Source organism: Barbus barbus, assembly GCF_936440315.1.
Source record: "Barbus barbus genome assembly, chromosome: 2".
Lineage (NCBI taxonomy): Eukaryota > Metazoa > Chordata > Actinopteri > Cypriniformes > Cyprinidae > Barbus > Barbus barbus.
In genome coordinates, this window is record NC_136730.1 from 25,077,754 (window position 1) to 25,105,110 (window position 27,357).

The following is a 27,357-nucleotide window of genomic DNA, read 5'->3' on the forward strand; positions in this document are numbered from 1 at the left end:
TCACTTACACTTTTGCTTTAACCATATTAAGAAATAATATTATCCTTTACCAAGTTGTGACGCCAAACAAGGTGGTTGTCACACTAGCTCAATATAAATGAAAATGCTCCCAGCACCACCATTTTTACACCAGTGATTAATAAAGGGCTGATGTGTCGAAAAATAAAAGTGAAGAGGAAGAAGTCTCACGCTTTCATAATGGATCACTTTGGCCTTGACAATGTTGACGTGTGTATATATGCTTTATTTGATGACTGGTTTCCTTCAGAGCAGTGCATGGGAATATGACAACTGTGTTCAGTGTTTCCTTCAACATGTCTATTTGGTGTAATCTCATTAAATTCTGCAGTACAGCTAAACATTACTATAAAAGCATATGACAGTAGTTGTTCTGAAATCCATCTCCACACTATGAAAAAGGGTTTACAAAATTTAGAATGATACAAAAACCTTGTATTTCAATATGTATGTTACCAACTATTTGGTTCAAATCCATGGTTCCCAGCCTATCCACACCCTGCCCAGAATGTTGGGGTCAGTTGCCTGATCGAGCAGGCAGTCTACCTGATCTTCAACACTCAGGTCCTTCTCATTGTGTCGAGCTCTAATGTTGTGCTCTCTTTCACCTCGAGCAACAGCCAACATTCCCTTATACTCTGGGTTCTTCTCAAATCCAAGGCAAAGCTCCTCACTAGAACATTGAGTCACCATAGTTAGAAAAGCCTTTCTGGGAAATACAATTTGTTTTTTGTTTTTTTGGGTCCATAAAAGGATTACTTCACAAGAATTAGGAAGAAAATGTATTAATTTAAAGAATACATTAAGAGAACATTATCATGATATGCTGCCAATGTAAATATTAAAATGGTCATGTTTACTTGCCAGAAGTTGTGGTTGGATCTACCTTGTTATAACCGAGGGATTGGCTCCCTCTAGCTTCCTGCGAGCAAAGTTGACCTTCTGTAGAGGGAACCAGTTTATTTCTTTGGTGTTCACACTCTCTGTCCAGGTACCTCCTTTCTTCAGCTGCTTCAGCTCAAAGTTCTGTAACATGGGAAATAGAGCTGTTGTCTTTTGCAATTTAGTTAGCCTGTCTCTCTGATATTGACTCGATGTCTAAGCTTTTTATAGACCTTAACTCTTAGGTGTGAAATTAAAAAAAATTGCAAACGGGTCTACAACGAGGGCAGATCAGTTTGATGATTAAATTGAGGGCTACCTAATGTGACAATAAGGAAAGCAAGCAATTCATTTCTGTTTACATGCTTCAAATATGCTTAGACTGAGTTCTTCTACCTTCCAGTCAAGTGAAGGCTCCTTCACAAAGACATCCATGGTGTTGAGCAGCAGGTCTGGGTCATCTCTGAAGGCTCGCAGTGAATGTACCATCACACTCTGGATGAGACCAGACTCTGCCATGGGTCGCATCAAGTTTATAAACTGCCGTGTCAGCCTAAATGGCATCATTTCAGGCACTGGGAGGAACTACATGCAACATGTAACACAGGTTATTGTTCTCAAACCATCAAGTCAAGCTGTTCATTAATCTTGTATCTCTAAATTGGTACAGTAGCTCTTCATACCAGTACTTGTCTCCTTACAGAATCATTGAACTGTCAGTCAAACTAATCAATACTAGACAAAAAGCCCACCTGAGTAGCTGATCCAAACGCATGACCAAAGTCAATGCCGATCATACCGCCAGTCTCTGTGTTAATCATGAAGTTAGAGAGATGCCGATCACCAATGCCCAGAATCCAGTGACTGATGCAGAGCACAGCATGAGAGCAACTGAAATGGGACCTCAGCGAAAGGAAGGCTTCAGGTGTGGTACTCATCCTTACAAAAGCACGTCTGAAAACAAAATTCATGCCATCATTCATTCCTTTTAGAATTAGGACAAACATCAATAAATTGCTATATGATCATCAGTAAAATTGAAATGAAATACTGCAATGTATTATGCAGAGAGAAATGCTGGCATACTTCAATAAGTCATCAGGCACCATCTGCTCAATTTTCCTAAAGTTGTTCACAGTGTCCACACGTTTTGCTTTCCTGTAGCGAATCAAATTTAAATGCATTAAGAAGTATTAATATTATTTATACAAGGTCAATTTATACATGCTCTAAAGCCGTTTTAGAATGCTGAGTCATTGACTTCTAAACAAGTGTTAATACGAAGTTATGACTTACTTGTACAGTTCAGCATATTGTCTAATGACAACCAACTTCCCAGCAACTTTACTGATCCAGTCATCATAGGACTTATTGGGCCTAAAATACATTAAACCAAGTTACACTTTATTTCACTCAATGCAGGGTATGAAAGCATGATGATGTGTTTTATTTGCTGGAATAAGGAAAGAATATTCACTTTTCGATTGTCCTCTGCTCCTGTTCAGTCCTTCTGCTGGAGAGGAAGTCTTTCAGGGTGCAGGTGCTCTCCATCCACTCAATCAGGCCGATCCTGTAAATGTCAGCATACATTAAAGACCCTGTAGGACCAGTTAAAGACAGGTCAGCAAACAAATTGAGTCATGAGAACCCCATCCAAGTACCTGCTTGTAATGGGAATGACTTGATAAGTGCGGAGTGCCAGGCTCCGTTGAGAACAGGCAGTGTCCTGACTGAGAATCATGTTCATCACGCCAAAGAGCTGCTCGATGCGCTGGTCCTGCCGCAGGTCCTCACCACCCTTCACTAGGAACGGATAATCCCGCTCGTCATCTCCTCGTATGATGATGCACTTCGGCCGACGAATAGATTTCATAACCTTTACCTAAGTTTGGGAAGATGAACTGTTACACACTGAAATAATAATCTCAAAATAACATCTAATAATAAGAACATTATTTCTCGTACCCTTTCATCAAAACCTGTGATTTTTGCATGATATTCTGGCAAAGGCTTCGATTGGCCATCATACTGACCTGTGGAAAACCAGAGCCAGAGAAAAAGATAAACACTTACACTAAATGCCGAACTTTAACAAAGTGACATTATTTACCAAAAATTTGTTTTTTAACTAACCTGGTACCTCCAGTTCGTTTTTGAGTGTTTCCGGTTTGAAGCTGCTGAGCCAGGGTGAATATTCCTTCATGTTCCCTGGATCGTTTTGGAAATCTTTCATTGACATAGCCAGGCGGTCCACCTGATGAAGGAACTCCTTATCTTTTCGCTTTTCATACAACTTGGACCCATCAGCACCAAGCAGCTTCTCTACTTCTTTACAGTATTTCTGTAACAAGGACATAAAAATGTATCTATGTAAGAAACAGAGAAACAAGCAGAGGCCTGACTAATCTCATGGTTTTATTTCAATAAATCGTGCGCCCCCTATAAGTAATGCAAGTTGTGAACCTGAATGAATTTTCTTCTGAAAGATCCAAATCCTGGAGACTTTGAATCACCAAGCATTCCAGCCATTTCCTCATAAAGCTGCTTCATTTTCTTTTTGTCCATGTCTGGTTTGTCCAGTTGATTCTTCACCTCATCCCACCAATCCTGCCAAACCATTACTTGAGAATCAAGACTACCACAATAGCGCCATAAATATATCATGTCTCAATAAGTTAAATGTAGCATATAATTACTGTGCCAGTAGCAGCAAAAACGGAAACTGCAATCTGTTCAAGCAGCTTGAATTGGTCTGACATCTCAAAACTGGCTCAAACAATGGATCTTTCAGAGAAAAAGGAATTTGTACCTTGAAGAGCATTTCGGGGTTAGTAAGCTGCTGAAGGGCATCTACAAACTCTTGGACGATGCCACCTTTATCTAGTAATGACTTCAGCCTGGAACACAAACAACACATTGTCAGTATCAGGAAGGCCAAAGCCACTTACAAAGCCTCACAGACCTTTGCATACTTTTCAACAAACTCCCGGTTCCTCTGACCACTTGCAGACTCCTCAAAGGTGTAGTTCTCACTGCTGATCATGTATGGATAGATGAGGGCTTGTGGATAGCATTCTGCGATCTCCTCTATGACATGCTGAACTGCTGTCGATTGTGGCTTGTCAAGCAGAGCCATCATTTGACTGATCCAGCAAATCAGCATCCAGCAAGGCACACTAACAACCTATCAGGACAAAAAAAAAAAAACGGAGAAAAAATATATATATTTGTTTATGATGGCCTTGTACCTTCAGATTTAGCTTTTCTTATAAAATATCTCATCTCTAAATATTGATTTAAGTAGCTTCAGCGCTTCCGGACACTGATTTCCACTTTGCATCAGGTTTTATTTTGCTACAATGATTGGCTGACTGTATTGTACATGAGCCCTATAATCAAAGCAAATGATCTTCTCTCACCTCTCTGACCATCAGGTCCAGGGTTTCTGCAGGGTAGAGTTCTACTAGCTGCAGTAGACGAGGAAATTTGAGCCTGGCCTCATCTGAGTTGAGCTTCAATGCCTTCAGCATCATCTTCACTACATGTCCGGGCAAGGACTGCAGTTTAGAACTGATTGCTAGAATCAAACATCTAAAGTGTTGTTATAAGCACAACACAACTTCACCTGCAACGCAATACTTGGATGCACTGAATCACAAAAAGACATAAATCCTGTGAGACACTCACAGGGTGCTCTACATTCGTTTTAACTTTCTATTAGAATTACGAGAACAGTTGGGTGCTACACTGGTCTGCAGTTGCCTCACCTTCTTCTTTCTGTTCACTCTCTCTTAGTCTTCTGTCACAGAAGTTGACCAAGGTCATGTAGGCCTCCACAATACCATGTGTGTTCACATGCTGCTGGCTGAAGGACTGCTCTTCCTCTTCTGCCTTACGTGCAGCACTTCGCAACATCTCCAGAGCCTGCATCTGCAGACCCTCCACCACCTGAGCAGAAAAATAACACCCATGATTATCAAAACAGCTTTTTAAAAAATCTGTATATAGTGCAATTAATTTGTGTTCAAACTGTAAGAATCTAACCTTGATATTAGAGATTGCATGGGTTTTGCCCAGTTAAAGAGGTGCAAACATGTACAGTGCAAAAGTTTGGGATCAGTAAGATTTTTTTTAATGCATTTTGTACAAAATTTAAATGTTAAAAATAAATATTCTTTGGAACTTTCTATTCATTTAAATATCTTGAAAACAAGTTTCACAGTTTCCACAAAAACATTAAGCATAAACATGTTCATGTGATACTGATGTAATGGAGTAAACTGGAGTAAATTAAATAAATGACATAATGTATATTAAAAAAAGAAAAGTTATAATATTATTTCGACTTCTTTCACCAAAAAAAAGGATCAACCCCAAATAAATAAAATGCAAAAAGCTAAACATTTCTGTATCAGCTTATTTGAAACATCACCAATTCTACAATAGCAATGACCTAATCTGCAGTTTCAATAAACAATATATCCCAAAAAGCTACACCTTAATAACTCATTACCTGGGTGATGGATGAGGCCCCTGACAGTTGGAGAATCTTCTGTACATCATCTTCCCCGAGAGTCTCCACAGCAGAAGGACTGTGATCCGCAGCTCTGGCCATGAGGTCATAGGTGGTGCCCAGAAGGATCTTTTGGTCACAAAGCATTCGAGCAGATGAGCCTTCAATCTGTCTGCCAACGTCAACTGTAAAATAAAGTAATGTGTCCATCATGAAAATCGCTCAGTACACTGGTATTACACTGGAGACCTAAACTTGAAAAGTAAGCCTGGTTCAGGGGTTGAAATGATGTGAAATGACAAAAGGGGATCATTCATACTCAGAAGTGGAACAGTCTTGAGCAAAACATGAATCTTTTCAGCAGATCCAAGGCCAGCGCTTCTTCTGTGAGTGAAACGGCTGAAGCTGTGGACCCAGCGGACCAACCAAGCATCATCTGTCTTTGCATCACGGTGAAGCTCCTTCAACAGCTTGGACGCCACCGGAAAATTATTCTGTCAAACAATTTTTAACACATTACATTCAGGTGTTCCTAATTCTTCTGTTTCTGTGGTTTAAACACTAAAATATGATCTTAAGTGATGGTGACTAGGCACCAACACTGATATTTGTAAACCCTGAGCACCTGTTTCCATGCACTGTCTGCCATTTGTAGTTTCATGTTGAACTTGCAGTTCTTCACCAGTGCTCCGAGTTCCTCTCCACTCGCCTGCTCTGCACCATCCACCTCCATGCTGTTTTCAGGGGTGGAAGTCAGCCTCTCCAGAATCTTATCCAAGAAGAAACAACTAAAAAAAAACAAGGATGAAAGCAAGGATGGGCCATTTTTTCCACAGTTAAGCTTTATAACATTACAGACATCAAGGTGAACCATTTCTTCACAATAACAGCAATAAGAAATCTGTATTTCCAGTAAGGTGTTGGAAATTACCAGACTCACCGAGATGTGATGATGTCATCCCAAACATTCATGGGGTCCAGTTTAGCATCCGGATAGCGGCTGGTCCACCGTCTGATCATGAACTTCAGAGAATTCACTGAGACTAAGAACAGATACAGTAACACTTTAAGGTGATGCTGTTACCATGTAATTACACAAATAAGTACCAACCAATATTAATTAACTACATGTACTTACTATAGGTCGGTATACTTAGGGCTAGTTAGTTGTAATTTTGCGTAATTTACTGTTTTTACGCTCACCCTCTCCTGAGATATAATTCAGGAAGTCTTGGATCTCTGTCAGAGCTTGAACAGACTGTAGCACTGTCAGACGGCTGCGGTTCAGCAGTGGGTCGATACTTGAGTAGTTCTACAAAAAACCAAGTTATGTAGGGGAAAAAAAATCTGGTATTTGCATTTCTAACAATATTAGTTTAGGGAATGGGGAAGCCCTCCATTCCTCCAGGTCAGATCTCAAACTATTCAATGATGAATAGACACTGTGTTTGTGTCTGTCTGCATGCCTATGTAACACCCCATCTAAAAAATACATACTTTCTGTGAAACAACTAATGGATTTGTTGTTGTTTTTTTCAAAACTGACCTGCATGAAGACTTGCATGCAGCTGTTGGCATAGTATTTGGCCCTGTCATAGTCCTCTTGCAGGATGTACAGTAGACTCAGCTCCTGACTATAATGGGTCTCCATGATGATCTTGTGCTCTTCTTTCTTCATAGCAGCATCAACAAAGCTGAGCAGATCCTGAGATCTCTCCCCCAGCTGCAACTGCTTCACCATACTACGCATCATGTACTGCAGGTATGTTTCCTATTAGAGAGAAAGCATAAGCAATTACTGTAGGATAAGATATTATTTGATCATGGGTGTGATTCCAGATGATCTAATTATTCATGGCAAAATAGCCAAAATTTAAAATTACTTATAGTACCACATAAAACGGCTCTGTCCACATATTTTCTAATTTGACAGGTGAGTTGTTGTCAATGTTGACTGTGGCAAAATACTGCAGAGATTTCCACTCTGTCAGGTGATTATATGCCTCCAGCGCAGAAATTTTCCAGAAATCTTTCTCTGTGTTTGTGGGCTCTCCATCATTCCAGTCTTCTTTGTTCAGTGCCTGAATCAAAATAGCACATTACAATTAGGTCAGCTCTAAAAGTCAGCTTATACAGTCCTCTGTGTAAACACACAATTTTCATTTTTTTGGAAAATATATTTGTATTTACAGAAATTCATATACATGTTCTGATATGCAGAAATAAAAAAAACAACAACTAGCAATGCATAAATATTGAATATTCATAAATTTGAATTCTCTAATAGTTGTATTCCGAAACAGCAATATTGACGATAACCACATGGTATTTATTCAGTATTGCACTGGTTGCCACCTGTCATAAAAGAGAAACAGGAAGACACTGGCAGAGTGTGTAGCTACTACTGCTGCACAAAATCATTTCAGAGGAAATCAAGGTACTCGTTTATGTTCCCATATTGTGTTTGTGACCAAGAAAACACACATCAAGTACCTCTTTATAGAGCTTCACAGCTTCAGCATAATCACTCTTTGCCTCTGCTTGCAAGGCTGTGAATGTTACTGACTTTGTGCCAATCTTGCCACTAAAGATTCCTCTGACTACATCATAATCTCCCAAAGACCTGTAAAGTCTACAGAGGAATATAAATCAGTAAAGAACTGTTGAGGCTGTGGCAAGATAAACAGTGAGCACTTCAGACATTTCTAAGGGAGTCTGATCTTACTTGGCAAGGTGGATCCATCTTTCTGTGTCAGGTGGCAGCTCTTGTTTGCCCCGTGCTCGTTTTGAAGGAGGTTCCTCTGACGTTCCAGTGCCATGAAGCAAACTCTCCTCCAGTAACAGGATGCCCATGGGCTGCTGCAGACTGCCAAGACAGCTGGCACTGACGAGAGCTGGCTCAACTCCAAGAAGGGCTTTATGATGATAACTCATGTCCTGTAATGTATAAAATGTACTTGCAATTAGTAATACAATTAACAAGCTTAATAATCCAATTTAAAGACTTTCAAATGAGTTCAAATTTCCTTGCTGTCTACAGCCTTGCTTATAAACACACTTATCACTGCACTGTGTGTACACACCTGCACACAAGAAATGAATGGAGGGAAGTAGACAGTGCTCATGTTGAGGAAGGTGTTCAGGGTCTGCACTAAATCCTTAAGAATAGAAGTTGTTCCTTTACTAGACTTGGATGCCTCTACCAGCACTCCAGAAAACAGTGAGCTGAACAGCTGCTTCGCCAATGTGGCATCCCTCTGTAAAACAAATTTAAACAAGAACTGACGGTTGTAAATTTGTTTACATTTAGGAAATTACTTTCAAACATGTTGTGAAAATAATCCTGAATCACAGTGAACCTGTGCCAGAGCCTGTAGTGGGGCGATGAGGCTGCTGTACTGAATCTGAATATCAGGAAGATCTCCAACTCTATAGCTGCGGTACAGCGTGACCTGAGCATCCTGACGGATTTTCAAAACTGCTCTTCTTTCCTGTAGAACACAGACAAGAATGTTATGAAAAACATCATAAATCTTAATGCAAATGCCTATCTATGAAAGACGACCTACCCTTTCAGTTCTTTGGGACTGAATTTCTTTCTTGGCGAATATGATGCTCTCCTTCTCTTTATCCTTTAGAAATCTCTTCCTGAGCCTCAGAATGTCTGCACGCCGCTCCCGCTCAGCTGTGTGAAAACCAACCAACAGAGTTTCACTGTGGAAGTGCTTGATGCTAACCTTTAATGGTGAATTGTCAGGAATCCATTTTAAATCAAATATATTTTTTAGGTGTCTCACCTGCACTCCGACTGTCTGTTTCGTCACTGGCAGCGGCCAGGCGTTTAGAGCCAAACCCTGCACCCACGGCTCTCCAGGCAGCTTGGGGTCGTTCTGATCTCTTTTTCTCAAATACCAGGAGTGATGATAAAGTATCAGATGAAAGAGAATAATCAGCCAGTGTGTCCACATTACTCCCGGTTAACCAGTAATATGCTGAACGGCGTCCTGAAAAAACAGATGTTTATCAACTGAACAATACTACATAAGTGAAAGAACTGAAGTTCATTTTATATTTCATGAGGTACCTGCACCAGGAGCCAGAGTCTGAGAGAACTCCATGGACGTCTGTGTGGCCCTGATCTGACCTCTCATTGTAGCTGCCTGGCTTCCTGCGGCCTCTGAACCCTGAGTGCCAGAACCCTGGGTGGCTTGGGTCTCCATAAACATCGGTGTGAGGACCGTACTCCGCAAACGCCAGTTAGAGTCAATGGCGTAGTCCTGGAATACATGAATAGAACAGAAAGCATTGAAATTAAGGTCTTGGAAAAACAACTTACATTTAAATTACTTGAAATACTTGATTTCAAGACCCAGGGAAAATAAACAGCATGTAGATGGGATTTTTTTCAATGCTGTAATAAACCACTGTTCTTACCTGAAACTTGCACTCAGAGAGTGGGAACTCAAACATGTTGCGTGTGTAGTCAGGGCTGCGACTGGTCATCTCGAGAAGCAGGTCAGTGGCCAGACTGAGGAACTGTTCTTCAATGCGGGACGAATACAGTGACTTCAGCACCACAAGCATGCGCTCCAGTGTGTCTGGAGGTAAACGGCTCTCATGACTCCAGAAATTACGCACATAAAGCCTAAAGAGAAATCACATAGGAATATGAGAAATTACTTTAGGGTCATGTGTTGAGACTGATTTGCGTGAAGCTTCAAATTCATAAATGCTAATGCTTTTATTTAAAATTCAGAAAAATCTAAGTGAAATTAAAATGATCAAAGCAGGTAACTAGTCTGCTTACTTTAAGCCGTAGTTGTCATCAATCAGCCCCTGGAGGAGAGTTTCTCTAGCTGCACTGAGCACTTCAACAGAGGTGCTGTCTTCCATGCTCTTAGAGTCACTGAGATGAACACAGCATGATTATATGTACACTACTGTTCAAATGTTTGGGGTCACTCCCAGTAAGATTTACAAAAAAAAAACATTTATTTAGCACAGGTGCATTTATATATTTATTGATCTTTTACGTGGTTACAAAATTAATTATCATGGTTTCCACAAAATTATTAGCCAGCACAACTGATAATAAAAACAAATGTTTGTTGAGCACAAAATCAGCATATTAGGATGATTAGGTAACGACTGCTAACAATTCAGCCTTTGCTATCACAGGAATAAATTACATAAAAATTGTAATAATATATTTCACAAATTATTGTTTTTACTGTATTTGTATTCAAATAAATGCAAGCTTGGTAACAGAAATCTTACCGGCCCCAAATATTTGAATGGTAGTGTACATTTAATTTGTAATGAAATATTAAATGTAAAACATTTAACTGTAAAAGAAAATAAAAAAATAAGAACAATCTGGGAGACTGAGAGAACAGCACAAAATCTGTAAAAACACATTAGAGCAGGGGTGTCAAACTCAGTTCCTGGAGGGCCGCATCCCTGCAGAGTTGTGTTCCAACCCTGCTCCAACACACAAAGCATGTAGTTTTCAAATAAGCCTGAAGGACTTGATTAGTTGGATCAAGTGTGTTTAATTAGGGTTGCCTATAAACTCTGTAGGGTTCCGGCCCTCCAGGAACTGAGTTTGACACCCCTGCATTAGAGAGAGGAAATGAACAACAAAAGTCTTTTTTTTTTGTGATGATGAATGATGAAAAGGAGTAAAACAGGACTGGATAAGAGGAGTTTTGTAGCGTCAGTTACCTGTAGTTGTCCTGGATCCACATCAGGATGTCATACATTCTCTCTCTGCAGACGGGAGAAGGGTGAGACACAAATGCTGTGACGGCTCCCAAAATCTCCTTCAGCTCTTGGGGTTTCAGACATGCCAGGATCTTATGTATGATATCCAGACAAACCCGCTGCCTGCCTTCATCTCTGAAAGACACAGCATGTAATGTGAAGAGAGTTTATCTGTAATATTTTACAATCACAGGCATAAAACGTGAAATAACACAAGGAAATGAAATTAACTCCTGCAGTATTAACAGACTTGTGGCTCATGATCTGTGAGAGGCCTTTGGTCTTCAGGTGCAGATATATTTCAGGAATGACATCAGCACGACTCAGCACACATTCAAGGCAGTGTGTCTTCAAAATGCCATGCAGCTTTGGCAGCAAATAAAATACAAGATTTACAAATCTGTGGAATATAAAGACAGACATTATTAACAGAGATAGCATTAAGCCTTTAAAGGGGTCATATGATGCTTTTTTAAAGATCATTATTCTGTGTATTTGGTGTAATAGAATATGTTGACATGTTTTATTGTTCAAAAAACACATTATTTTTCAAATACTGTACATTATTGTAAGTCCTCTATGCCCCGCCTCTCTCAAACGCTTCGATTCCTAAAAAGTCCCTCCTTCCGACAAACACAGTCTGCTCTGATTGGCCAACTGGCACAGTGCATTGTGATTGGCCGAACACCGCAAGCCACGTCAGAAATGTAACGCCCCTTTCCATAATAGCCAGCATCAGCTTTCAAAATTATAGTAAAGACAGTAAATAATGTCCTTAGTTTTACCATCAGTTCAAGCCTGAGAGGGGAACAGAGTCGCGTGACAGACACAGTGCTGATGCTCGTATGTGTTTGCACACAAGCCGTGATAGTGTGACCATTTCTCTCTCTCTCACACACGCGAGCTCACACACACGACGTGCCAAATTTCGCATTTAAACAGTCAATAGTAAATACTTAAACTAATAACAAAACATACAGTCGCTGATTCAGAAGCGCCAGATTGTCAGAGCAAAGTCAGAATTACCTCCTCTCCTAGGTTCACGAAACGGTCGTCCATAAAATGAATTGCTGTTGTGTTGTAAGTAATCTTAATGATTCCTAATTGCATCTACTTTCGGAAGGCCAAATAAAGTGCGTTTGCTTTCGCCTAGAAACACACAGTCTCCCTGACATGGCTGCATCAACACTACTGCGGTTACTAAAACCACGCCTTCTTTCTTTGCGTGAACATTTGGGCTGCATTATGCAAATATTTCCACATCGTGACATCAAGATGTGGGGGCGTGTTTGAACGAGCCGTTTTAGGGGGGCGTGGCAGAGTCTTAACTTTGATAAAGAATATCTCTTTGGCTTTGAGACTTTAGTCTTTGCAACTTCAGGGATCTTATCTATGCACGAAGAGCTTGTAACACTCCAAAGAGAAAGGAAAACTTGAAATCGCATTATATGACCCCTTTAAAACATAAGATGAAAAATGTTCATCTCACCGATCCATTAAGGGTGGGAAGTGTTTGGACACTTTGCTCAGGCAAACAATAAATTTGTCATCCACCTCCTTCTTTCTCAAATCCGTGAGCTTTGTAATAGTAATATTAAATAAGAGCCCTTCATTTTGCTACAAAGAAGAAAAACAATAATTGGTTACTGGATACTATCTAAAGACAACCTTCACATTTACAACAATATGTATATTGCAATGTAAAACAAAATATCTCAGATGAAAAATGTGATAAAATTTGTCAGGAACAAACAGCCATACTTACACTTTCTCTCTCAGTCATGTAGTTTAGGATTAAACCAATGATCTCAGCAGCTGCTGCGTAAACCTCTTTATATCTGATGAATGACAAGTTGTTGGCCAGTGACTGAAAGTATCTGTAACACAGGAATTGTAAGAGAACAACACTGGTTTTAAATTTATATTTATAATTACAGAAGAAGAAACAAAACCAACAGGAAAACACATTTGTATGATCAATTTAATTCTAATGCAAATACACACACTCTCCTACATACATACATACATATATAAATATATAGATAAAGCAACATTTTTACCTGTCATGCTCAATGCCACATGCAGCATCATAAGGAGGAAGATTATAGGCCATTACAATGCCTAAAAGCTGTAGTCCAACAGAGTTATCCTTGCTGTTGGGATCTGTTCCAGCAAACCGTTCATATATCAAACTATGGGAGGAAAAGGGAGAAAAATCTCTGAGATTTTGCATCCATTCATCTATGCATGGTCATCATAAAATCACAAACATCTAATCCTAGAATTTCAGCAACTTGAAATATTCACATTCTGAAACATTTTCACTTAATTTACAAACTAATAAATAATAAAGTACTTTGACCGATTTGTTTTCTTACTCATAAGGTATTGTGAGGCAGTCCTTCCAGCATTCCACAACTGTGCGGATGATCTCCAGGTTGTGCCGGAAAACAGCCCGTTTGGAGTCAAAGCAATTCTTAACCAGAAACCCAAGGAGCCTATTGGCCAAAACCTCATCACTTGTGCTACCCTAAACAGTAAGAAAGATCAGGCAATAAGGAGACAATATGTTAAAATGTATGGAGTGCATATAAAAAAAAATTATTAATGCAAATAATGTACTCTGAGAATCAATACATGAGTGAAAACACCATCGCATACACACCTTTGGTGTGGCCACACTTGCCCATGAGAGGACAGTCACAACAATGTCCACTACCATAAAGTGAATGCCCTCTCCTCCATTGCTACTAGAAACCACCAGCTGCATCAGTGGGCCCAGCCAATTGTTCGCATATGGACGAAATATCTGGACATAAAGATGTCAAATAAAAACACCGTATACACAACATACCAATAAATCCAGAGGGAGGCAAAAAGAACCCTCTGAAGCAGTACCTCTTCAGCATTGATGATAAGTTTGGCTATGAAGAGTCTAATGTTCAGCGGGGTGAATGGATTGTCCAGTTTCCCCTGCAGGAACTTCATCCAGGGAGGAAGATCACTAGGTGTCACTCCCTAAAACAAAACATATTCAGAAGTGTTCTGACTTAAAATTTAGGCAAAATTGTTCATGCCTGAGACTGACCTCCTCTATTTTAGGGGTGATATTGTTCCTTTGCATGTGGCGCAGCAGTGCCGTCATATTGGCCATACATTCATGCTGATTCAGCTCATCCATCTCAAGCTCCACAGTCTCATCCTGAGGCACAACCTCCTTACGCTCCTAACAACGCAGACAGTTATTCATTAAAATTGTAGGTAACTTTCTGATACCTATAACATCTGCTTTCCAAAAAAATTAAAATCTCTCCTGAGACGTACCCGAGTCCTGCTGCTCCCGCCTGAAGGATTCTGGGAGTTGTAGGAGAAGCTCTGAACTCCAGTGGAAAAGTCAAACTGACTCATCTCCTCACTGAGACTGCTGTCTGCCATGTAGGACTGAGAGGAGAGGTATACCGGTGCATCTGAAAAAGAATGAGGACTTATAAGAGAGCAGATAGCATCTATAAAAGTGCCTTGTGAATTTATGTTAAAAGCAGTCTGCCCAGGAATATCCATGACAACAAATGCATTTTCATAAATATTCATGGATGACATTTATCTTTCTAAACATGTAGTTAACCAGCTTGTAGATATCTCAGACAACTCACCTCCATTTTCTCCACTCACTTCTTTCCTGATCATGACATATTTCTTTTTCCTCTCAATAGGGACCTGTAAATGCAAGTAAACATGATACAATACAACACAAAACAAATAGAAATACAACATATTTAAAAGCTTTACTTACATCAATCTCTATAGGAAAGTTGTACACCCTTTGTGTATCAATGAGGTTGTCAAATATGAATTGATTCTGGGGTAAAAACAAACAACACAATTAACTTAGAAATATAGAAAAAAGTTAAACTTCAATCAGAGAGAAGGACACACTTGAAGTTATAAGTCTGTTGTACTAGGAATGAACAAATATCATAAATAATTATACTGTAAGAATAAAAATAATAAGTCTAACAAATATTATGAACACTGCTTGAACAGAACACATATTGAGTCCTTTGTGTACAGTAACAGACCTTGTCAGGTTTCTCAGTGAAGAGGAAGCCCTGGTAGAATTTGGTCTCATTGAAGCTGCAGCTGATCAGGGCGATGGCACAGTTATAAGCAGCACAGTGATACTGTCTCCTCAGCTCTAGCAGAACCGTCTCTCCTGTCATGTTCTCAGTGAAGGCCTTAAAACACGATCTGACATGTATTGTATTGATTAGGTTCACATTTTAAAAATTACATCTACTTCACAATTATGGCATTTGCAGCAGTTTGCTCCAGAATTCCGGAGACTGAGACTTAATTGTTTTACTTATAAACATATTTCAAGGAATAGCTCACTCAAATAAAAAAATACTTTTTTACTTGTGTAGAATACATAAAGAGTTACTTCACAGAATCATTTTTAAATTGTGGGTGAATCATTCCTTCACAGTCAGCATGAAGAAAGCAAATAATGTCCTGTCCCACTTGAAACGACTTTCCAAACAAAAATGTATATAACTTTAATAACATAAAAGGGGCACAAGAGAGTTAACGTAACTGGATCACCTGATCATATAAAGTGTAATATTTGCTATTAAAGGTATAAAAGAGAAAAATGCATATTTCAAATACATACTTCAGGAGGTTCTTGGAAAGCTCATTGCCTTCTGCACTGCCTGTGCCACAGAAGGCCTTGTTGATAGCTGAGTTTTTAGAATAGACTTCCTCTTTAGGCAGACGAGAGTATAACACCTCCAGCAGCTTAAAACAGCCAATCTTCATCATAATCTCACTCTCAAACACAGACTCAACAGACTGGAGGACAAATGACAGGAAACCACACAATAGCAGTATGTCTGAATAAAAGTGCAAAAACATGTTTTTAGATTTGAACGAATCTATTTGAATCATATTTAGTGTACTTTAATAACCCAATGTAACTCACCTTGAAGCATGCCTGTAGAGTAGTCATGATATCAGCAATATTAGTAATGAAGAACTGAGAGAGTGCTTGAGGGCTGCAGTGAGAGGCCATTGGTAGCAAGACTCTGTCTATAAGACCCATAAGCATGGAGTTTGAAGGCACATCTTTGGCTTGAAATGACTGGTAGACAGAGCTGAGAAGAAGAACCTGTTTTTCCAACTGGGACCTGACAAAAAGAAATAATATGCAACGTGCATATTAGAAATAAATCTAAGCAACTGTAAATACAGACACATAAAGATGAATCTTTTTTAACTTACTGGCGAGCAATATTTTGAAAGCAGGTCTGAAAGAGCTCCTCCATGATATGTTTTTTGTCCCGACACAGAACTCTAGCCATGAGCTTCAATAACACGGGACTCTGAGACAGCTGCAGGGCCTCTAAAAACTGAGGTTATCAAATTGAACAAACAATTATTATCCTTTTACAAAAAATAACATAACTTTTTTTTTAGCTCTCCCTCTTAACTCCACTTTAACCACGATTCCATGAAGCAACAAAATGTTGTAAAAATTCAAGTCAGTGTTGTTAATTTACTGATTTCAAGACAATGAAATTGTGTAAGAAAAAAGTAAATCATGGTATCTGTAGAATTAAAAGTTTATGCACTTGTGAGTATAGTCATTAAGATGAATAAATATTGTCTGACATCTAGTTTAAGCATCTCACCTTGCGAATGCAGTCCATGTAGTTGTTACACTGAAGTGATCCACGAGGGAATTCATCTGACTGCATTGGGAAATGTGCAGCCACCAGAGTCTCCAGAGCCCTCCTGAGCTCCTCCAGGGGCATGCTGGGTAACGCAGTGAAGAAGGGCAGCATGATCAAAGCCTGGCTCTAACAGCAGAGTGAAGAGAAGAGAGTGAAATCAGAAAAAGTTGAAAAAATATATACTCCATAAGCCAAAACATGCACTAAAATTCACTTTTTCCAGTTTTGATCTTAGTGTCAATATAATTTTGTCACTACAAGAATGAGTATAATGTATAATCAGTGCAGATTTCGGTGCATATTTGCAAAATACAGAGCAAAGCTGGAAAAGGTTACCTTGAGATCTAATGGCATAGATATATCTGTGAGAAGGGCAGTGAAAGTGGTGAACACAGCATTGAATGCTTTGTGATCTGTATTGGAGCATACAGAGGAATCGATCTGTAGGTGGAAAAATGTAATTAAAATCTCATGCATGTAACCATTTTAGCTCTTCAAAATGCACAGAAAATAAAGTATAATTGATGTGGTACCTGGAGCACTTTGGCAAGCAATGAAAGGACTGAAGTTTTGCTCTCTGGCGAGGCTGCAGGACCCTCCCACCATGGCCTGAGTAAATCCCAGCCCTTGAGCACCTGTTCAGTCAATAGCGAGCCTTGGGACTTTCTGACTGAACGCTCACGGAAACTATGGTCCAACATGCCGTTCAGCAGAACACTAACCTAAAGAGACAGTCGAACAACTTTTCTGATCTCAGTGCTTATGCAGAAAATGGTCATGCCATTCTTAATAGCACTTTATTTGTAGTCTTTATTTATGTCTAGCCAATCAGAGAACGAGCATGTCAGAAAACCAAGATAGACAGTTTCAGTCATAATAAGTGAAAAACAACTAGAATTTACTGTTAACTAGGTAATTTTATCCTTCTGGTGTATTCCTTTACCAGTACTGCAGTTCCTGTCAGCACCGCAAGTCCAAGCATATAATAGGGTTATTGGTGCCAGTGGTTTCTTCAATCTACACAGGCTTGCAATGCTTTTGGGAAACATAGTCCAGTCTAGTTTGATGGCTCACCATGCTAGGGTTCTTGTTGGCTGAAGCCAGCAGCAGCGGCACAGTGTGCTCCACTCTGCAGAGTAACTCAGTACTGAGAGATGTCTGGAAGAGGCTGTAGAAGTACTCTCCGTGAGAGAAGCTGAGGAAGTGAGGATTCAGACTGCCAGAGAGAGGGACAGAGAGCGTAATGGTGTTCAGCAAAAGGCCAACAGTGTCTTCACTCTGGATTGTTGAGGGAAATAAATAAAGAGTTGATTAATTTAACAGATGCATACAAAAACACGAAGAGCCAAAGATCTTCAAAATCTTAGTCCCTTATTTTAACTGTAATTCAAACCACTTGCCTGATCACCCAAACAGAAAGCCAGCTGCACAAGCCTGTCTGCCAATTTCCTGCTGCCAACATCCATGGAGGGCAGAGACTTTCGGTCACTTCCAGGAGCAATGCTTTTATACACACTAGTGAGAAGTTTGGAGCCCAGAGAGCAACCATAACTAGGATCCTACAGAGAAACGGTAAACATCACAACCTAAATAGACTGAACAGAATTACAGTGACATTCATTTATTCAATGTGTACCTGACTGTGTAGAACTGAGCTGAGCAGCCCAGACTGGTGAAGCTGCTTACAGGCTAAGAGTAACAGATGCATGCTAGCATGACTGCCCCTGTTATCCGCCTCATACAGATCAATAGCACACAACTCCTCCACACTGTCCAAAAAAGACAGAGAACACACTGAAAAAGTGCATATACAAACCATATACTCAATAAATCTGTTCATTTAAGAATGTCATAAATAATATTTCAATTGTAATCCCAATTTATAGCAAATGTACACGTGGAGACAATAGGAAAAAAGAAAGGGGAAATAGAATTGGGGGAATAAACAAACTAGATTCGAGCTTTCAAGCATGTTTCAGAGTAGGTGAAACAACCACAAGGCCACACAACACAATGTACTGAAACTTAAACTAAACTAAAAAAATGAACAGACCTCTGTACAGTTATTCTCTTCCTAATGCCACTCTCCAGCTGTGTCCTGTAAGGCGTTGACGCCAAAGCTTTAAGCAAAGGAGTGCACTTCTCTGGCAGTTGAGTCATCACCTCCAGATCTGCCATGTTAAACCCAATGGAAGAGGGCTCACACACCGTCAGCGCCACCAGCGTGAAGAAAGAAGAGTTGAAAACATCTTGCTCCATTAGCTAAAGAGAAAGTGAAAAAGTGTCAAGAAGCATGATGTTGTAACATTCTGATAGCTTCACTAGATGTTTTGAAGGTAGACTTTTAAAACAAAAGTAAATACGGCAAGTCACTATATTTTGTTTTTCAATTTATTATATTGCCTTTAAAATATAAATTATACCTTCCAGAGGTCCTGTGGACATTTCTGCAGTACCATGGTGGAGAACTCCAGAATTCGGACAATGATGGAGCATTTGTTGTAGTTGTACTGCTCTGTCTCACGAGGGCTGAAGTGTGACTGACCAGCATTACCTATTTTGAAGCAAGCCCTCGCAGCCTGAACGTCCTGCATGGACAGCTCTGTAAGGAAGAAACGGAGCGCTGGCAAAAAGCTGGACTTATCACCAGTGCCTGGATGAGGAGAGGAATGGAAGACAAACAGTATTAGCATTAATTTAACAGTTACAGATCATTTCAGGGATATAGAAATTTTTTTGCAATATATCTTAAGGCATTTCTTGATGTGGATTCACACACCCAGGATCCTCTGGGGTTGCATATGGCGCAGGTTTGTGAAGGTGTTATAGCAGTCAAGAGCAGCCAGCAGCAGATCCATCCATTGTAAGGTGCCTCTGATGCTAAAGGGGCCTTCTACCTCTCTCAAAGTAGGCTGGGAGAGTAAACCGCCTCCCTCTAAACACGAAATGAGAAATCCTGGACCACGGTGCTTCACCTGTTCATCCAGCCATGCAGCAGGAGATGCATTACCTGACAAAAAAAGAAAAGAAAAAATGTTTTAAGAAACACTGCATATAGAAATAAAGCTGAAAGCCATATTAAAGACGATGTTTTGTTTTGTTCTTCCTAACAATCTTAATGGTAATTCTGTCTAGAAAAACTGAAAAGATTTGCAATTGAAACTACAGTAAATAATTCAGAACATATTTCCAGAAATTCTGAGATTGACAAAAAAAAAAAAAAAAAAAAATAGTCTCTTCCAGAATGTTTCCAGTGATTTTTTTTTTTTTTTTACAGTGGTTCATTTTAAGCTCTATTGAACAATATGGCATGTAATTTCATGCCAGTTCTCTTACATTTCTTTATGTAGTTATGTTATGTTCAAATTCTGAAGAAGAACAATGAATAGTCTCCAAAGAGGAGAGTCCTTGATTGCCAATAAAACCCACTGTATTTCCTTTATTAGAAATTTCCTGGCAGTACCTGGCAACAGAGGCACAAACTCATAGAAGAGCTCCATGCTTTTGTGTCGGCATTCAGTCTGCGGTCTTCCACACTGGGTCAGCAGCCACATGACTACATCTGACAAGCACACTGTCTGATCTGGAGGGAAACCTCTGAAAAGTAGAAAATACAGGTCTGTCAGCTAGCGACACAAAATGTTTATGCTTTAACCTTACTCACATTACTCATTTGATTTTTAAATGAAGTTTGCAAGGATAATATCAAAACCAAATGTACATGTACCTAGGTATACGTCTCTTTGAATTCTTATTGAGTGAGTCTGCCTTGTGTTTAATGATTCTCTTCAGATGATCCAGGGAGCTACAACACTGCTGGACAGTTCCTGTATAGACAATAACAACATAAAAGCCAAGATAATAGTCATGACCATCAAACAAGATGTCTTGATAATGAAAATAGTTCAGTTTAGTTTCTTACCCAAGGATTTTTCATCAAAGTGGGCCAGAGCTAGACTCTCAACAAACACCACAAGTGCCTCAAAGACAAACTGCTCCACCAAAGAGCTCTCTTCTCTGAGAAACAAAACAATATTTGGATAAACACTGCATAACATTTGCCTTCACTACAGACATCTTTCTTACATTTACTCAAGATGGCACAGAACACACTGTTGAAATGTTGAGAGGCTACAGTATATGTAGCCCATCTAATGCGACCACTGACCTGAATTGCCTGTACATGCTGTTAAAGGCAAGTGCAGCTCCAAGCCTCTTGTAGATGTTGGGATGTAAGGCCAGGCTGTAGATACGTTTGAAGAGAGATTTTATGTTGGCTGGGCTCTTTTCCTGCTGTTTGGGGGTTGTCTGTTTAATGGACCATTTGACAAATTCCTGGATACAGGTGCCACTGAAGTCTCTGAGGGTGCTGTCTAACGGATCCACAATGCCATCCTGTGCATCACAAGCATACACAATTACAACAAATGTTTAAACACAAATTTACAGGTGTAATTAGACATCTGACTCAATGTTAAATAAAGTTTTTCTACTAAGGGGTTTACTCACCAAAATGGCCTCCAGCACTGCCACTGTGTCTTGGCTCTCAAACTTTCTGTTGTTAGTGAACCAGTGGATCAGCTGCATTACCAGAGGTTCAAAGAGCTGCCTTGTCACCTGAAAAAGTATTAAAATGTCAATGTTTGTCAAACTTACACATGATTGAAACAGAGACTGATGAAAGGGGACAAAATGTACATATTAAACCATGAACTTCAAGTGGTTTTCAAACCAGGGGCCTCAGCAAATGTCCAAGGGGGCTATAAAATGACTTGAATTTACTTAAAATAAATCACTCATACATTCGTTAAAATAATTTTAGGTTTTTATCAATAAAATAACTTACTGTAAATAACTTACAACTGTAAAAATGTAAGTACAAACAATGTGCAAACAGAAATTATTTACTTTTTGCCCCATCAACAACTCTTGTTTATATTGAAGAACAATTACTGAAACATCCCAGATACTGTTATTTAAAATGTTTGAAAACAAGCATGTGTGTCATCATTACAGCAGAATACCAGAGAAAATATCTCAGCCTATATGGGCAATCTTGGATGCAAAAAGGTTGAGAACCACTGCTTTACAGTGTCTGATGAAGGACTAAATCTGTTCATCGCATTTAAAGAGCACATATAAGGTAAAAGACCTGGTCGACGTCACAGGCCAAGCGTAGAAGAACAGGAAAGACTTTTCTGTGTAGGTTGTACATGGGAGGAGCAGACTTGTCGTCTTCTGTCATCTGGGCTCTTCTTCCCACCATGTATATGACCAGACTATGCAGAAGTTCACAGGCTGCCACCTACACACCAGACACAATTATCAATTTTAACCTGAATTTATTGGGTTAATAAATAAATCGTTCATTAACTTTATCAACAATGACAAGAAAACTAGATAAGATGGTTCGGGACTATGATTACTTTAGTTTGTCTGTCAATGGAGGACAGCGCAAGCTCTGTGACCCGTGGCAGGAAGGAGTCCAGGTAGATCTCAGGCTTCATATCTTTAAAAGGCACGGCAAAACTCAGCCTCTTCTCACAGTCCCATGCTACAAAACGCTTCATCATGTCCTCCGCAGAAACAGCTTGGGTTGGATAAGAGAAAACTTTAAAAAGAGCTTGTTTTTAGGTAAGATAAAGCAAAAACAAGTAAACAAAGTTAGCAAGTACTGCCTGTTTAAGAAAGCCAATGATGGATTTATTTAAAAGCAGCAGAAACAAAACAACCTGTCACGAGACTCCTATTGAGCTGTCCTCCCAAGTGTCCAAGCAGACGTACCACCCTGCGTCTCACAGCAGCAATCGGAGACTCATCTCCCTAACGAAGACCACAGGAACATCAGAACACTGCTCTCAATGTGCTTAATTAACCATCGCTATAAAGCTATTGAATGCCTGTGCATGCATGCAATTATATATTATTTCAGAGTTGCATTTCCAAATTAAACAGACAAATTCTAAAAATGGCAAGCAAATCAATTTTATTACCACAGAAAAGTGTTTTGATTTCTTCAGAAGCCTCATCATGACTTTTCCATAACTTTTTGAACTTCCCGTGGACATAAATGTTACTTCCATGTTGTCATCATCTTTTTCTAATGGGATGATTAAAAACCAATAAAAATAATTCAAAAATGACTCTGAAACAGCTACTACAGGAATTCCATAATAATCACTGACCCTTAGATATAATCAAAAGTAAATTTACAATAGTAAACACTGAACATTTCTTTGAAAGTACAGCATTTAGGAAATATATACGATGAGATTATGAATAACTGACCAGAGTTAGTGGTTGTTTTGAGGTAGCCATCTAAATGTGGCAGTATGTCTGTATAGTGTGGCTGCATGATGGCAGCAGGAATAAGAGAAGACCAGGACTCCAGCGCATCCAGCGCTGCTGTGGCTAAAGGAGCATGACTCAAACCTAGCCGCAGAGCAGCCTGCACCCAAAACAAAGAAAACAGATTATGATATTCCATTCCATAACAATATCATGTATCAGTTTGTTTATGAATGACTTCAGAATGTGATATCTAGTTGCCGTTAATGAAAAAATGTCACAAAATTGGCATTCATTTTCTAACCTGCAAAGCTGGGATATATGCCTTGATATCTAGAGCCACGATGTCAGGATGAAGAGAAAGTATGAACATCAGACATGCAGCCAGGAGCTCATCTTTATATTGTTTCATACGCACACAAACCTGAGGAAATAACAGAAACTTTTCATCATCGCCTTCATCATATGCAACCATATGAACAAAACTTTCTTTTAGGAAAAAAAAATTCCTTTAAGAATGAAACAAAGCTCACTGCAATGTTCAAGCTCCCAAGACAGAAATAAAGTGGCAAAAAGAGTTAAAAATGCACCTCCTTTCCAAACTTTGCAAGCAGCGAAAAACAGGCACTCTCCATGGTTGAGCCACCGCCAACACTTTTCAAATCTTGCTTTAGGTCCTATAAATAGGAGGTGGTTTATGACTGGTTTTGTCAAAGTTTATAAAAACATGAAATTGAGATGTTAATATGTTAGAATATGTATACCTGAAAATAGGGGATTTGATTGGCAATGCCCATAGAAAGGGAGAGGAGCTTATAAAAGCCGCTGACCAGAGGGAAACGTATCGATTGCAGAATAAGCTCATGACACAAGGGGTACATCCACTGGGCAAAATACTCAGGATTTCTTGAAGGCAATAATTCACTAAAAAAAGGATAACAATAATATTATGTATGCAATCTCATGCAAAAAGAGCGCAAATAAGAGTGTTTTTCTTTGATTGATTTCTGACTGTTCAAGTGAAAAAGAGTTTTGACACCTGCAAAAGTCAACCAAGTTGATAAAGGCAATGAAGTCTTTGGGTTTGTTGGGCACAAGGTTTGCTGTGGGGTCAGATGAGGGCATAAATCCAGAACTTGCATCACTCTGTGCCTAAGAAAAAGTAGAAATATTTCACTAAACTGGCCAAAATACTCAAAACTTATTAAAAATATATATTTTTTTATTGATGCTCCATTTCTTTAACCATCCACATTTTTACTATTCATTCAAGGTGCAGCACTGTAACAGTACCTCCTCAGCTGCATTGACTTTCTGCACTGAAAGATCAAGTTTCTCCACAATCTTCATGACTGACTGCACCAGTGCGTCATATAAATGTCGGTTTATGTCTCTTAATTTGTAGTTCTTGGCAGCTGGAGCTCCATCCATGAATCCTGTGTCCTAAAACACATTAGATTAAACTTTCAAAACAAAGTAACCGGAGTACACACAAAACAACTTTTTTGATTAAAGGGTCACATTCTAACCAAATAACACATTTTTAAAGTAGTAACAAATTAAACTATTACCTTTACTAACCTCACTGTGTCCTACATTAAAAAAAAAAATCTTACTTTAAGGTTTTCACAGTCCAGAAGCCCCTTAAAGAGGTCCAAGTAGTCCTTAGAGGAAGGAACTTTCCATTTCCCAGAGCGCACCAGGGTGGAGTCCTCCTCAGTTTGAGAAGCACCCGAAGGAATGTTCTGCTCCTAATGGGTAGGAGTGAATATTATTATGATATCATGATAATCACAATATGAACAGAAAAGCAAAAGATCAACACTTTCAGCAAAAACACTTACGTCTGACTGAGGAACTGGCTTAGAGCACACTCTGATCAGGACTTGGTGAACTGTTGTTGAATAAATGAAGAGTGTGAACACTAGTAAATCTAACCATGAATCAGACCAGCCAAAGCTAACCTCCATTTCATCCTTACCCACAGAACTAGTGAAACTCCAGAGGACTGGACCTCGAACTGCCATGGCAACAAACACCTTGATGATGGAGCAGCAGGTGGCATGCTGCATTCTCGGGCTGTACTGAGGGAAGATGTCCATCTGAACCACAAGGAGGCGCTCTAGCACAGGAGTGTACACTTCAGGGATCTGCATCCAGTTACAGAAATTACATTAGAATCTGTTAGGTGAAAACAGGTGAACTACAGGCAGAGTGAAGAAAGGCAACAACAAAAAACAAATATTGAAAAACTGCATACATTCATTTGACTCTATGACATGTGACACAAGAAACTAAATTTCTGGGATCTTAAAACAACAACCAAACCTATTAGGAACAGTAGCACAGAACAGAGGACTAAAAACCTACATACTGAATATTTATTAAAAAAAGCCAATTTATCAACATTTTTAATGGATTAGATTGAGCACTGCACAGCTCACAGTAAAGGAGATTTATCATACCCGGTCAAGATGTACCAGAACACTAGCTATGGAGTCGAGGAAGCTTGGCAGCTGGTACACATTGTCATCGTCCTGGTCAGTCTCAGTCAGATACATCTGCTTGCACCGCTGAATCAGCATTGTATACATCAGATCTACATTCTGAGGGTCCACCACCTTATACGGCTAAAGGCAAACAAACAGAAAACAGAAAAAACTAGAATAGTACAATATGATTTGACTTGCTGAGAGACACTGATTATAAACTATTGTTACTATTCTGTTCAAATGTACAAACCGCAGCAAACAGGCCATATCCTCTGATAGCAATGGACAGTTCTTTATTAGTGGAATCCATGGTCCTGATGATAGCACAGAACTTCTTCATGAAGTACTTCAGCTTGCTCTTGTGCAACTCAATGTTCTCTGCCACAAGAGTGGCCACCTTTACCACAGTGAGAAGAAACGTTTGACAAGATGTCATCATAACCAAGTTAAAAACATTTATAAATTGAATAATCACTAAACAGAAAATACCTGCTTTAGAAAAGACTCTAGTGCTGTGAAACTACTCTTTTTCAGCTCTCCATTTATATGTCCACAAAGTTTGGACATAACATTAAAGATAGACATATCATGATCCATGAGACAACTGCCGAACTGGCAGGAATGCTTAGCAAACAGTTTGAGACCGGCTGTCAAGAGTGAAAAAAAACAACAACGAATAAGCTAAACATGGGATGCACTGCATAAACTTACATGACAATATCAAATTCCACTCACCAAAGATGACTGCATATCGTTTCATATCAGTCTAGAGATGCAAACAAGGAAGACATTTATTTATTTGGGAGCCCTGAACAGACAACGTGACATGTTCAAACTAATAACATTTATTAATCCTACCTGTAGACAGATTGCCTTCAGCGCATAATCAAATATTTCTTTTGACGTAGCCAGGTCTGTTTAAAGAAAAGCAGTGAGAGCATATTCATTCAGTAACAGTAGGTTTAGACCAGTTCAGGACAGTAAATTTACACAAACACATGCCCACCTTCTTCCACTGATTTGGTGAAGTTCACCATCAGAGCTGTGATTCCTTTCAGGCATCCAGCAACAACAGAAAGTTTTGGTTCCTTTGTAGTAGATGTCATCTGAAAACCATTGATTTTAGCACCTCTATACATACATATAAGATCACTTTTCCATATGCAGATAGGACGTCTTTACCTGTCCTTTCAGTTCACCCAGGTAGGCCTTGTAGAGTTTGTCAGAGTTGTTGACCATCTCACTGGGGTGCACTTCACCAAGCACTCCGAGAAGTTCATAAATGTAACCCAGTACTGTTGGTAAAGAATTTGGTGTTTCAATAACGCATACGGTATGTGCTAAAGTTTTTGTTTGTATACTGACATGCAACTAAAAATACATGACGTTAGTCTTGTTAAAATGACCAATGACAACGGCAACATACTTTTGCTATAACAGAAAATGAAATAAGACAATAATAAGCCTCAACTTGCCTGTATCAGGTATCTCACGCTTCTGGGATAACTCTCCGTAAAATTTGTTGAACATATCACCAACTTTGAGATCCTGGGTGATGCTGGAGTCTTTTGTGAGGTACAGTATCTAGAGAGATTTGTGGGATGTGTTAACAGTATTTGTCTGTAAATATCAAAATATGTCATTAGCACAGGTTCTCTGTCTCCAAGTC

At 39.3% G+C, this 27,357-nt stretch overlaps 1 protein-coding gene across 1 annotated transcript in view; it reads right to left on the reverse strand.

Annotated features, from left to right (window-relative positions):
• Positions 1-16: 16 nt before the first annotated feature.
• LOC306843172 (DNA-dependent protein kinase catalytic subunit-like) overlaps positions 17-27,357 on the reverse strand; it is a 29,934-nt gene continuing 2,593 nt past the window's right edge. Inside the window, exons 5-86 of the mRNA XM_079374472.1 lie at positions 27,164-27,272; positions 26,871-26,983; positions 26,695-26,794; positions 26,547-26,602; positions 26,424-26,454; positions 26,178-26,335; positions 25,939-26,085; positions 25,662-25,826; positions 25,178-25,346; positions 25,041-25,090; positions 24,813-24,947; positions 24,490-24,639; positions 24,236-24,348; positions 23,961-24,120; positions 23,787-23,873; positions 23,501-23,620; positions 23,197-23,356; positions 22,902-23,008; positions 22,641-22,731; positions 22,335-22,498; positions 22,061-22,213; positions 21,418-21,525; positions 21,077-21,303; positions 20,831-20,925; positions 20,636-20,735; positions 20,372-20,505; positions 19,688-19,918; positions 19,332-19,561; positions 18,962-19,170; positions 18,545-18,677; positions 18,309-18,467; positions 17,983-18,186; positions 17,442-17,630; positions 17,245-17,349; positions 16,867-17,034; positions 16,457-16,584; positions 16,158-16,362; positions 15,849-16,027; positions 15,256-15,424; positions 14,970-15,035; positions 14,830-14,893; positions 14,501-14,643; positions 14,265-14,402; positions 14,075-14,194; positions 13,842-13,985; positions 13,555-13,706; positions 13,237-13,368; positions 12,942-13,053; positions 12,666-12,793; positions 11,427-11,576; positions 11,138-11,311; positions 10,221-10,319; positions 9,848-10,058; positions 9,498-9,690; positions 9,211-9,417; positions 8,983-9,098; positions 8,773-8,904; positions 8,497-8,670; positions 8,139-8,350; positions 7,907-8,045; positions 7,306-7,494; positions 6,960-7,184; positions 6,617-6,725; positions 6,354-6,456; positions 6,039-6,201; positions 5,733-5,907; positions 5,414-5,598; positions 4,668-4,848; positions 4,320-4,477; positions 3,873-4,084; positions 3,710-3,797; positions 3,364-3,507; positions 3,034-3,241; positions 2,866-2,933; positions 2,562-2,782; positions 2,378-2,470; positions 2,197-2,277; positions 1,987-2,058; positions 1,653-1,854; positions 1,297-1,485; positions 905-1,044; positions 17-691 (exon numbers count right to left, since the gene is read on the reverse strand). Of these exons, the coding sequence (XP_079230598.1) occupies positions 487-691; positions 905-1,044; positions 1,297-1,485; positions 1,653-1,854; positions 1,987-2,058; positions 2,197-2,277; positions 2,378-2,470; positions 2,562-2,782; positions 2,866-2,933; positions 3,034-3,241; positions 3,364-3,507; positions 3,710-3,797; positions 3,873-4,084; positions 4,320-4,477; positions 4,668-4,848; positions 5,414-5,598; positions 5,733-5,907; positions 6,039-6,201; positions 6,354-6,456; positions 6,617-6,725; positions 6,960-7,184; positions 7,306-7,494; positions 7,907-8,045; positions 8,139-8,350; positions 8,497-8,670; positions 8,773-8,904; positions 8,983-9,098; positions 9,211-9,417; positions 9,498-9,690; positions 9,848-10,058; positions 10,221-10,319; positions 11,138-11,311; positions 11,427-11,576; positions 12,666-12,793; positions 12,942-13,053; positions 13,237-13,368; positions 13,555-13,706; positions 13,842-13,985; positions 14,075-14,194; positions 14,265-14,402; positions 14,501-14,643; positions 14,830-14,893; positions 14,970-15,035; positions 15,256-15,424; positions 15,849-16,027; positions 16,158-16,362; positions 16,457-16,584; positions 16,867-17,034; positions 17,245-17,349; positions 17,442-17,630; positions 17,983-18,186; positions 18,309-18,467; positions 18,545-18,677; positions 18,962-19,170; positions 19,332-19,561; positions 19,688-19,918; positions 20,372-20,505; positions 20,636-20,735; positions 20,831-20,925; positions 21,077-21,303; positions 21,418-21,525; positions 22,061-22,213; positions 22,335-22,498; positions 22,641-22,731; positions 22,902-23,008; positions 23,197-23,356; positions 23,501-23,620; positions 23,787-23,873; positions 23,961-24,120; positions 24,236-24,348; positions 24,490-24,639; positions 24,813-24,947; positions 25,041-25,090; positions 25,178-25,346; positions 25,662-25,826; positions 25,939-26,085; positions 26,178-26,335; positions 26,424-26,454; positions 26,547-26,602; positions 26,695-26,794; positions 26,871-26,983; positions 27,164-27,272 (11,928 nt within the window). The 3' untranslated portion in view covers positions 17-486. The remainder of the gene's footprint in view (positions 692-904; positions 1,045-1,296; positions 1,486-1,652; positions 1,855-1,986; positions 2,059-2,196; positions 2,278-2,377; positions 2,471-2,561; positions 2,783-2,865; positions 2,934-3,033; positions 3,242-3,363; positions 3,508-3,709; positions 3,798-3,872; positions 4,085-4,319; positions 4,478-4,667; positions 4,849-5,413; positions 5,599-5,732; positions 5,908-6,038; positions 6,202-6,353; positions 6,457-6,616; positions 6,726-6,959; positions 7,185-7,305; positions 7,495-7,906; positions 8,046-8,138; positions 8,351-8,496; positions 8,671-8,772; positions 8,905-8,982; positions 9,099-9,210; positions 9,418-9,497; positions 9,691-9,847; positions 10,059-10,220; positions 10,320-11,137; positions 11,312-11,426; positions 11,577-12,665; positions 12,794-12,941; positions 13,054-13,236; positions 13,369-13,554; positions 13,707-13,841; positions 13,986-14,074; positions 14,195-14,264; positions 14,403-14,500; positions 14,644-14,829; positions 14,894-14,969; positions 15,036-15,255; positions 15,425-15,848; positions 16,028-16,157; positions 16,363-16,456; positions 16,585-16,866; positions 17,035-17,244; positions 17,350-17,441; positions 17,631-17,982; positions 18,187-18,308; positions 18,468-18,544; positions 18,678-18,961; positions 19,171-19,331; positions 19,562-19,687; positions 19,919-20,371; positions 20,506-20,635; positions 20,736-20,830; positions 20,926-21,076; positions 21,304-21,417; positions 21,526-22,060; positions 22,214-22,334; positions 22,499-22,640; positions 22,732-22,901; positions 23,009-23,196; positions 23,357-23,500; positions 23,621-23,786; positions 23,874-23,960; positions 24,121-24,235; positions 24,349-24,489; positions 24,640-24,812; positions 24,948-25,040; positions 25,091-25,177; positions 25,347-25,661; positions 25,827-25,938; positions 26,086-26,177; positions 26,336-26,423; positions 26,455-26,546; positions 26,603-26,694; positions 26,795-26,870; positions 26,984-27,163; positions 27,273-27,357) is intronic.